General features: G+C 43.7%; 1 protein-coding gene across 1 annotated transcript; it reads right to left on the reverse strand.

Moving 5' to 3' along the window:
* Positions 1 to 483: 483 nt before the first annotated feature.
* Positions 484 to 6,852, reverse strand: LOC142257023 (cornifelin homolog B-like). The gene is made up of 4 exons (XM_075329072.1): positions 6,748 to 6,852; positions 4,082 to 4,193; positions 2,870 to 3,006; positions 484 to 962 (listed from the first exon to the last, which is right to left on the reverse strand). The coding sequence occupies exons 2-4, from the start codon at positions 4,185 to 4,187 to the stop codon at positions 870 to 872; spliced, it is 336 nt and encodes a 111-aa protein (XP_075185187.1). The 5' UTR covers positions 4,188 to 4,193; positions 6,748 to 6,852; the 3' UTR covers positions 484 to 869.
* Positions 6,853 to 11,321: the final 4,469 nt, after the last annotated feature.

The raw sequence follows: 11,321 nt of genomic DNA on the forward strand, positions 1-11,321 counted from the left end.
CCCCGAATTATGGTAGAAATTTCCAAATGGTCCCCGGCAGAAAAAAGGTTCCCCACCCCTGCTCTACAGGAAATGGGGTGGGGTCTTTATCTCACTGCTCCTTTTCTCCTGCCTGTCAACCTGCATAAGGTATAACATTAAGTTCAGGGTAAGTCATTGGACAATGGTTGTTGAGAAGTGAAGGAAAGGAGGATCTAGCTCATATTATGCTGGTAGAATGCTGATTTAGAGTAATGGGAAGTTACAGAACATGAGAATCAGGATGGTTCCTGGACATACTACTGTAGACTGGTATGTGCAGCAGAAATATCTTTGACCTCTGGGGGGGGAGGGGGATTGGTGGAGGGAGAGATATTGGGGGGGGGGCGGGGGGGATATACAATGGCATGAAGACCATGCTTTTCTCCAGGTTTTATGTGAAAGGAATCAATATTAAATTCCACAGCAGTTTTCATAAATAACAGTAGATTCAAAAAGCAATAATATTTGTAGATATATATTTATTATTACCTTATTTTATACAGTGGAAATATGTAAAGAAATAACAGAAAAATAAAATAGAATTGGTTGGGGTCCATTGGAGCTTGTCACCCATTCACGGATCATATGAAGAGATGGCAGAAGTGCAGGGATCGTTCCCAATGTCCAGACACGTCATGAAGGTAATGGGTCTTGTTTTGCATATGTCCTATATAATATGGAGCCGCTCCCTTCCACGTTGGATGTTCTATATGGATGAAGCGGTCGATGGTGACATCACTCCAATTCCACCCGGGGGACGTATATCACAACAATCAGTCAGTCCATTGATGCTCGGCATGTCTTCACAAGTAAAGCCTTTTCTTATCATCGTTTCCATCTTTAATTTTTTAGCATTTTCTGTGTTTTACCTCACGAGCCAACTGACACAGTGTGCACGGTCCGCAAAATGTGAGACACACGCAGTCGTTGCAGATAGTTCCCTGTAATGCAAATAAAGAGACCGTTTAAAATAGGACATTTCTGTAAGATTGGAAAAAACAATGCTGCAATACCACAGGTGACCAGTAGTTACAAGGTGGCGCTATTTCTGGAAGAAAGCAGCAATATAGTTTATATATTTATATATATGTGTTTGTGTATATATATATATATATATATATAAAATAAAAATATATATCATATATAAATATATAAACTTATATTGCTTCTTTGTTCCAGAATAGTGCCACATTGCATCTACTGGCCGCTTGTGGTATTGCATCTCATCCCTATTAATGGAGCTGAACCTTATATATACAGTATCTATCTATCTATCTATCTATCCATCTATCCATCTATCTATCCATCTATCTATCTATCTATCTATCTATCCCTCTATCTATCCCTCTATCTATCCCTCTATCTATCTATCTATCTATCTCTATCACTCTCTCTCTCTCTATCTCTATCTCTCTATATATTTATATATATTATATATATATATAAATACTGTATATAGATATATCTGACTTGCCCACCCCAGGGTTTTGGGACACCCGGTGCCGGGCGGTGGGGCCCGACTCCGTGACCCTGGCGGGGTCAACTAATATGTCAGCTGTGGGGGTGATGGTAATAATAAAGTTTGGGGAAATATTCGTGACGCCACCTGTGGATTGCGACTAAGGAGCCGCCGCTGCTGGATAGGGCCTCCGGGGCTGATGTAATGGCAGCTGGGATGGTTCTGCTCCCCACAGGTGGAGCGGTACCCCGGGGCAGCTGTTGGTCCTTATTAAAGTCTATGGTGCTTTCGAAATGGTGCAGGGCGAAATAAAGGAAGCAACACCAGGGGGTGCAGTTTCAAGGTCTTTTACTCACTGTTCAGATGTCTGCAGACAACTGGTTGCCCACTGGTGTGCTGGGATCCCCTGTCAGGGAAGGAAGGAAATGCCGGTGCACCCTTGTTTGTGTCTCCTTCCTAGGCTGACTTCAAAGCCTTGACCTTCATAGATAAACTCGTCTCGGCCTCCACCATAGGGTCTGGTCAAGAAGGCTTGCCTGGATGGAATCTTGCCCTCTTCCCAGGGAATCTACGGCAGGTTGTGGCCCTGGGCGCTTGCAACCACCCTGGGCCTTCGGTGTTTACTTTCGGAAATGTCTTTCTTCCCTTAGTTTCTAGGGACCGTCCCTGGATGCAGCCTGATCCCTCCACCCGATGTTCTAGTGGAACAGGCCATGAGCTTGAAAGCCTTCTGTGGCCCTGGAATCCTTTCTTTTCTATCTGTGGTGTCACCTGGGCCTAGCTGGGCCCCAGGGTCTCCACCAGGAAGCTTCACTCTCTGTCACTTTTCTGAGGTCTCAACCTCTCTCTCTTTCTCTAACTCCTCACTTCTCACTCCTCTCATCAACAACTGACCTTGAACTTCCTTTCTTTCTGTTGGCTCCTCCCACTTTCCCAGTTGCTAGGCCCCACCCTATGGGAGAAGAGATGGGTCTTACGGCCCTCCAGCATGCAGCATGGGGGGTAGCTGCCACTATCCCCGGTCCCAAAATATGCCTAACAATAGGTGTAGTGTGAATTTGCCTGTGAACTGGCGTTTACCATAGTCCTTACCCAGGATGGGACATCACACCTCTGGCTTGGTTGCAATGTCTCTGTGGCGACGGAAGCCTCAGGGGTGCCACATATCTATCTATCTATATATATATATATATATATATATAATGTATATGTGTTTAATCTATATAACAGTAATTGTCAGGCTTTGGCAACAATCAGCCGACATTTAAGAAAACACTCATTGTTCGACCCTCATTTTTGGGTGTGAATCCACATAGTGAATATCCAATAGGGGAAGTTGAAAGTTTGTACTGTAGATATGGCACCAGCCATTATCGAAAAAAATCTTACAGGGATGTGATGTCTTTCTCTCACTCCAGTCCGCATGGCGATTATTGTGCCTGGAAGACACGGCAGGCAGCAGCACTCTCCATAGTCCTTAGCCACTTTACATGCCAAAATACAGGGGACAAATGCTCCACAAAGACCTGGAAAAAGAATATTGGAAAAATAAATACATAAAACTATGAATAATCACATACAAGCCCTACGATTCTTGATGACCTCCCACATTCCAGAGAATACGAGGACCCAAAATTCCCTGTGTGAAGTGAGCATGTGCGACCACCACTCCTTTAGACATTGGTCGCACATGCTCACTAAAGCTCCATTCAACAGAGACATTGTGAGGAGTTTCGAGTGTCATCGAGACCCCGACTGAATCCTAAATTCCTCTGTGTAGGTGTTATAAGAGTTTTTTTCAAGGGGAATCCCATTAAAGAGCGGGAGTGCACGATGACTTTGGCAGCAGCACAGATCTCGTAGCCAAAGATCGCAGGTGGATGAGGCTGTATTGCAACCCGCCAGTAGCAAAAAAACAACTAGTCCTGACTTTTTGTGATTTGTCACTGTACCTTTAGGGTGGCAATATGACCTCATTCTCTAGAGATGTAACCGCAGCTTAAAGCCATCTTTGACAATCACCCTGATGAAGACCTCAATCATTACTTTGTGGTGTTGGACGCCCAGCCTACTCTCTGTACTCTCACATTTTGCCTTCAATAAGGTGGCTATCATTTAGGTTTTACGTGGTGTTGGATGCCCAGTCTACTCTTTGTTCTCTCATATTTTGCCTTCAAGATGGTGGCTATCTTCTAGGTTTTACCTGGTGTTGGACATCCAATCTACTCTCTGTACTCTCAAATTTTGCCTTCAATATGATGGTTATCTTCTAGATATAATTTGGTGTTGATGCCCAGTCTACTCTTTGTACTCTCTAATTTTGCCTTCACTATGATGGCCATCTCCTAGGTTTTACCTAGTGTTGGATGCCCAGTCTACTCTCTGTTCTCTCATATTTGCCTTCAATATGGTGGCCATCTTCTAGGTTTTACTTGGTGTTGGACGTCCAGTCAACTCTCTGTACTCTCACATTTTCCCTTCAATATGGTGGCCATCTTCTAGGTTTTACCCTGTGTTGGACATCCAGTCTACTCTCTATGGTGGCTATCTCCTAGCTATTACCTATAACAGGGCAAAAGAAGACTTTTTAGGAGGACTTACAGATTCCCATGTCCTCACAGCAGTCATTGACTTCGGAGTGCCACTGGCTGCTACTGGTGACATATGATTGCATGGTTTGGGGCTGAGAACTGATTGGATAAGACATTGCGATCTGTAGGAGAAGAACATGTATTAGGATGCAACACGGACATCACAGCATGTATTATATACAGTGACAAGTACAATCCCAATTCCGACACCATGTATGACCACATCTATGAAAAATATTTAGGGTAGGACCACACCCAATGGAGGAAAGAAAGAGGATGATGAGGTTGCATTTATACCTCGTGCTCAAAGGGGACACCGGGACATTATAATTGGGGTGTAGGTTTCAAAAGGTCTACCGTAGAGGCATTTCAGATTTCTCTGGGGTTTCCCGTCAATGTACATATGTTTGTGTTCTCATGTAAGACCTATGAGGCAACTGAGCTTTTCCTCGGAGAGGGGAAACCCCAGATCATCCTCTCTATTCTGAATTTACTACAGCATTGTGGCTAGCTCCTTCTTCCTTTACTCCATGGAGGCACAAACCATCACTAGGGGCTCGAGATACTATCTAGAATGAGGAAGATTCCATTGAAGACCTTTCTGGTTAATGGATATTTTAAATTCCTGGTCAATTAACCATAGCGAAGATTGGAATGAAATCTATGACCTATTACTGTACAAGGTGGATGGATCAAAAAGAAAAAAATTGCCAACTACGCTAAACCAATGTTTGTCCATTAACTCCCATTTAATAGCTCACAGGACTTTGGTAAATACTGTAATCCCAATAACCCGGTCAGGAGGAAAGGGATGTGTTACGGTGAATTCACACGTAGCAGATTTTTCTGTGACTGTTCCATAGAAGGTTGGAGAAATCCATGCACAATCTTGGTAGAACTTTTTGCAAGAACCTACAGTATCTAAAGTTTTGTCATGAAATCTCTAACGACACCCAACTGACCCTATGGACTGGGACTCTGTACTTTGGAGCCTCTGTCACAGATATCCTCATGTTTGACATTAAATATTTTTTAAAGCAAACAGTGGACACCTTATCCAAATCCGACAGACACCATTTTAAGTCATCGAGATCCATTGTTGTGTGATAGATCCTAGACTGCCTCATGGTTTCCATCAGATGCCAAACCATGACGTAAAGTTGAACGGAACAATGGGATCTGTCGGAAATTATTTGTAATTTTGAAAAATATCTTTTCTTTGTAAGTCCTTCAACATCATTCCAAATTATGGAATCCATAATCCCCAAATTTCAGTGTGGAGACCTTTCAAAAAGTCTCGTTATGTAGATCCAGCCTAGGAGACCTTTCAAATTAGTGCTGATCGATAAAATTACAATTGAAACTGATTGTTTTCCGCACTATCCATAGAACTTAGAGAATTTAGGTAAATGCAGAAAACCAATTTCTTAGAAAAAGGACTGGAATCCTGGAATTCATAACTGTGGACAACTGCTCCATTTTTGCCAAAATCTCCGAACGAGTCATGCAGTATAAACTTTACAAAATGCTACAACAATTCCCCATCTGGAGACTCTATCCAAGGATCCGTCTATAGCAATTGTTACTGGGTATGATTCCAATAGGAAGATGGATGAATGGATAGATAGATAGATAGAGGGATAGATAGAGGGATGGATAGATAGATAGAGGGATAGATAGATAGAGGGATGGATAGATAGAGAGATAGAGGGATAGATAGATAGAGGGATAGATAGAGGGATAGATAGATAGAGGGATAGATAGATAGAGGGATAGATAGATAGATAGATAAGAGGGATGGATAGAGGGATGGATAGAGGGATGGATAGATAGATAGATAAAGGGATAGATAGAGGGATAGATAGATAGATAGATAGATAAGAGGGATGGATAGAGGGATGGATAGAGGGATGGATAGATAGATAGATAAAGGGATAGATAGAGGGATAGATAGATAGATAGATAGATAGATAGATAGATAAGAGGGATGGATAGAGGGATGGATAGAGGGATGGATAGATAGATAGATAAAGGGATAGATAGAGGGATAGATAGATAGATAGATAGATAGATAGAGGGATAGATAGATAGATAGATAGAGGGATAGATAGATAGATAGCTAGAGGGATAGATAGATAGATAGATAGATAGATAGATAGAGGGATGGATACAGGGATAGATAGATAGATGGATAGATAGAGGGATAGATAGAGGGATAGATAGATAGAGGGAAAGAGGGATAGATAGATAAATAGATAGATAGATGGATGGAGAGATAGATAGATAGAGGAATAGATAGATAGAGGGATAGATAGATATAGGGATAGATAGATAGATAGATAGATAGATAGATAGATAGATAGATAGATAGATAGAGGGATAGATGGATGGATGGATGGATGGATGGATGGATGGATAGATAGAGGGATAGATAGATAGATATAGGGATAGATAGATAGATAGAGGGATGAAGAGATAGATAGATAGATAGATAGAGGGATAGATAGAGGGATAGATAGATAGATAGATAGATAGATAGAGGGATAGATAGAGGGATGGATAGATAGATAGACAGATAGATAAAGGGATAGACAGTGTTGAAGAAGTCACCTCCAATGTCAAAGTAATGACCACAGCAATAGGCAGATGACCGTGGTCTGAAGAGCTGACACTTACTTGTGCTGCAGAGATGTCGCAGGAGAAGACGCTGTAGGAATTGTGACCGTTCAGCTCAGATTTAGGCTTTTATAAAGGACCTGAAACTACACTGGGAGGATTCGGAGAGTGATTATGACATCATGGCTACCTCCCTCACTACTCCTTAGTTCTTTTTTTTTGTTACACTTGGAATGAGGGAGTGTCTGCAAGAAGATGATGGACACGTAAACCATCCCTACACCTCTCCTATCTTTCCCATCCCCCCTTCTTCCTTCCTTTCTGCTGTTTATCACTGATACCTATCACATCTGTCTTCAATGGATTTGGAAAACTTGATTTTCTAGTTTATCAGCCGGAGGCCGCAGACTTCAGGACTATTTTCCAAAGCAATGACCTTCCTATTGGAAACTGCTTCAGGGAAATGTCCCTTCTTTCAGGGAGAATTTGGAGGAGTATTTTTGAAGACTTTTTGAAAAATTTGTTCGAGATTTGTAGATTTATTTTTTATTTTCAGATTTTTGATTGGACAATGCCAAGTTTAAAACGTGCTAAAAGTGATGTGCCCCTTCTTTTCTCCCACCAGGTGTTTTTCGAAACTTGAAGCAGAAGAAAAAATGTCTAAAAGACTGAATGTATGTGTCGCGGGCGGAGGGGTGGGGAACTCGTCTCGAATCGCTGGCGCTCGGGTCCGGTGCTTCTGCTCCTCGGTGGCTCGAGCACGGGGCCGAACCCGGGGCTCGAGCAGCGCTTCCTCGCCCACGAGTGAAAAGGGGAGGTTTTTGGTGGGTATTTGGGGATGTCGGTCGTGACGCCACCCACGGGTTGTGGTGATGGTGGGCACCACCACTGCTGGTGGCGGGGGATCCCGGGAGCGATGGGGGAGAGCAGCTGAGGTGTTGACCCCTCCGTGGGTAGGGCCTGTTGGTCCCGGGGCCCCGGTTGGGAAACAGGGAGGAGGTATAGGTGCAGGTGCCGAGGCGGGGAGGCAGCGTGGGCGCGGGTGCAACGTTGCGATGCACCGTGGTGCCGGATGGCACTGTTGTACTCACTCAGACACAGAAGGACAGAGTCTCTGGTAAACCAAACGGCTGGATGGAAGGGGCCCACATCCGGCTGCAGTGTTCTCACTCTCCCCGGAGGGGTTGATGGCGGCTGTCGTTTTCCTGCACCTGTGTAAGTGTATTTGACTCCTATGGCTTCCCACGGGTAGTCCGCTCCCTGGCGTGTACGTGTCGGGAGAGCCCGTTTGCTTGGCTTCAATCTGCTCCCCGGTTCGGTACCAGCGGGCCACCGCCCGACCCCGGTCCTACGGTTCCGCTGACCTACGCCAACTCCTGCAGACAGCCACCACCGTCTGCCGACCTTGCTGAACGGGCCTGGGCTCCAACCCAGACACCAACAGTTTTTACTCCTCTCACTTTCACTGCCTACCACACTCTACTGTCTTTTCCCGCCTCCAGACCTGTGAACTCCTCGGTGGGTGCTGTCAACTGCCTGGCTCCGCCCCACCTGGTGTTGGCATCAAGCCTGGAGGGTGGCAACAAGGATTTGATTGACTGGTGTCACTTGCCCAGGGGTAGGGGTGTGTGTGTGATGTTAGTGTACTGTGACCCCTGGGGGTCCAGGGTGACACATATGAACAGCAAAGTGGTCTTTTTTTTTTTAGGGATTTTTTTTCACATGTCTTTGGGAGCAGAGCTATTTAAAAAAAATTCTCCAGAAGTGGAGAATCACATTAGATGCGCCAATTCTGGTGCTTTCCAGCTCTTCCCGATTTGCCCTGATGTGGGTTCAATTGGGGTAATGGTTTATGGGGTTAATGTCAGCTGTGTAGTGTCAGCTGGCATCAAGCCCAGGTGTTAGTAAAGGAGAGGCATCTATCAGACACCCATAGTAGTACCCCGACAAGTGTAAAGAGCAGAAAGTGCGAAAAAAATATTTTATCTTAAAAATTACTCCCTGACTGTCATGATTTATCTTCCTTGGGGGAGACCCCGAGTAAATCTGGTGTCAAAAGGTCGCTGGCAATTTCACTACTGTTATTTGATAACATCTCCTTGCTTGTGGTGCTGTAAGGGTTAAGCACCCTTTCCTGCCTGGCTGCTGGCTGTAGCTGCCAATCTCAGGTGTGGCTCTTTGGGATCACTCCCCTTCCCTATTTAATTCATGGGATCTGATCACATGATGCCTGTGATAGAAACTGAATCCTCATTTCTATGTGGTCCACTATGGAAGGAGCCTGCTCTGGAAGAAGTTTATCTTGTTGTGTACAGCAGTGGTGATTGCTGCACTGAAGCCGCCTGGACTGGCTTTTCTTTGCATGTCTATTTCCCCTGTTTGTTTTCCTTCCCTTCTGTTTCTTTATTGTTGTGGCGCATCTAGTGATCTTGTCAGCCTACACACTAGCCAGGGTGATTGGAGGGGCAGCTGAGGGTCTAAGGTATCTGGCTCAGCGACAGTTTGCAAGAACCTATATAAGGACGCTAGGGAGCTCAGGAGTCAGCTTGAGGTGAGTTCAGGAGGTGTCCCCTCACCCCTCTCCCTAGTGTCAGGGATCTCTGTTGTATCATGACCCCTGTGTGTTGTAACATCTGTTGGGGATTTACCAGGTACTAGGTAAACGCTGCTAGTCACATGCATGACACCAATTATCTCTCTGGTTCACCATTTTATTTAAAAACAACCCATGCAGGCCCAAGGTAGTCCACGGAATCTAACATTGTCCACAATGGAAACTTGAAAGACATTAAAAAGAGAGAGGAAAAAGTAAGAAATGAAAACAAGAGACTCCCTGATTCACCAATTTATTAGTTATGAGAGTTCCCACATCTGACGTAATCCTGGATTTCTCACAATGTTCCTTGTTTACATGCCTCAAAGTCTATGGAGACTCAGAACGAGGCTCAGAACGAGGCTCCATAGGCTTTGAGCAGCAGCCGGTCCCGGCGCACGTTCCACTCTGCTAACCTGAGGACTGTGATGAGTGGTGATGTCAGGAATGTCACCGCTCATCATTGTAATAAACAGTGACATTCCTGACATCACTGCTTATCACAATCCCTTTGTAAGCAGCGTGCACCAGGACCGGTTGCTACTCAAAGCCAATGGATCCTCATTTGAGTCTCATTCTGAGTCTCCATAGACTTTGCTGCAGGTAATTGAGGAACAGCGTGGGGAACGCTGGATTACGTAAGATGTGGGAACTCTCATAGATAATAAATTGGTGAATGAGGGAGTCTTTTGTTTTTATTTCTCTGTTTTTATGTCTTTCAGATTTCCTTTGTGGACTATGTGATATTTCGTGGAGTACTTCGGAGCATCATGTATATATTTTTTAATACATTGGTCAACCAGGGAGAAAATTGGGGAGTGATTCTTTTAAAAAATAAAATACATATATTTTTGTATTTTTTTTTTCTTTTTTTACTTACTGTGTTAGTAAACCATAAACCATTACCTGGATTGCCACCGCACCATGGCAATTTGGAAGAATCGGGGCGAAACACCAAAATTAGTGCCTTTAATGCCACTTCTGAAGTGGCTGTGTGCTGCTATTTTTTAGGCTGGGATGAGCCAAATAACCATGGACCTTCCCAGCCTGACAATAGCAGCCTCCAGCTGTCTGCTTTACCTGTGCTGGTTAACAAAAATAGCAGGGATCCATTGTCATTTTTTTTGTATATTTGGCGTAATAGCTGTACAAGCTATGTATTTATGATCTATCTATCTATCCATCTATCTATCTTTGCACGTCTTTAATACATAAAAAAACATTTATTTCAGTGTCATGTGTTTTTTTCCAGTACCTGTCACACGGATGGTCAAAACAGACCATGCTTTTTTTCAATGGATGTGAGAAGGGACCTTACTAAGAGTGACCTACAGGTCATTCCCATACTCAACCATAAGAGGTTTTTTATTTTTTAATAAACACTGCAGACAAATGTAAATTGTACTTTAACTCCTTTGCTCCCTGACACTTTTTTATATTTGCTGTTTCGATATTTTTTTTTTCTTCTCACCTTATTCCAAGAGCCATACAATTTTTATTTTCTCCACCAACAAAGCTGTTTAAGGACTTTTTTTTTAACCAGTTATAGTTTTCCATGACACCTTTCATTTTGCGTACAATTTATTGGTGAAAAATTTCAAATCGGATAAAATTATGAAAAAACAAAAAAAATTCAATTCTACATTTTTTTTGTTATGTTTTTACGGCAATCATTGTATAGTACAAATAGTCTCTCTACAGGAAGAGGGGGCGTCTTTGTCCCTCTACAGGAAGTGGGGGGGGTCTTTGTCCCTCTACAGGAAGTGGGGTGGGTTTTTGTCCCTCTACAGGAAGTGGGGGCGTCTTTGTCCCTCTACAGGAAGTGGGGGGGTCTTTGTCCCTCTACAAGAAGTGGGGTGGGTCTTTGTCCCTCTACAGGAAGTGGGGAAGATCTTTGTCCCTCTACAGGAAGTGGGGAAGATCTTTGTCTCTCTACAGGATGTGGGGAGGAGTGTTTCGGTTGTCTCCTTGTTTTTAGAGACTAGTGACAACTTTAGGACTGAAACCTTTCATCTCTGTCTGGGGCTTTATATTTACATGT

Source organism: Anomaloglossus baeobatrachus, chromosome 11 (assembly GCF_048569485.1).
Source record: "Anomaloglossus baeobatrachus isolate aAnoBae1 chromosome 11, aAnoBae1.hap1, whole genome shotgun sequence".
In the NCBI taxonomy this organism is placed as follows: domain Eukaryota; kingdom Metazoa; phylum Chordata; class Amphibia; order Anura; family Aromobatidae; genus Anomaloglossus; species Anomaloglossus baeobatrachus.

Excerpts from the sequence above, each read along its gene's own strand:
- LOC142257023 (XM_075329072.1), bottom strand. The coding sequence starts at position 4,187 with ATGTCTTATCCAATCAGTTCTCAGCCCCAAACCATGCAATCATATGTC. Across the intron at positions 3,007-4,081 it reads CTGTGAGGACATGGGAATCT|GTCTTTGTGGAGCATTTGTC; the intron begins GTAAGTCCTCCT and ends TTCTTTTTCCAG. Across the intron at positions 963-2,869 it reads GAGAAAGACATCACATCCCT|GGAACTATCTGCAACGACTG; the intron begins GTAAGATTTTTT and ends TTTGCATTACAG.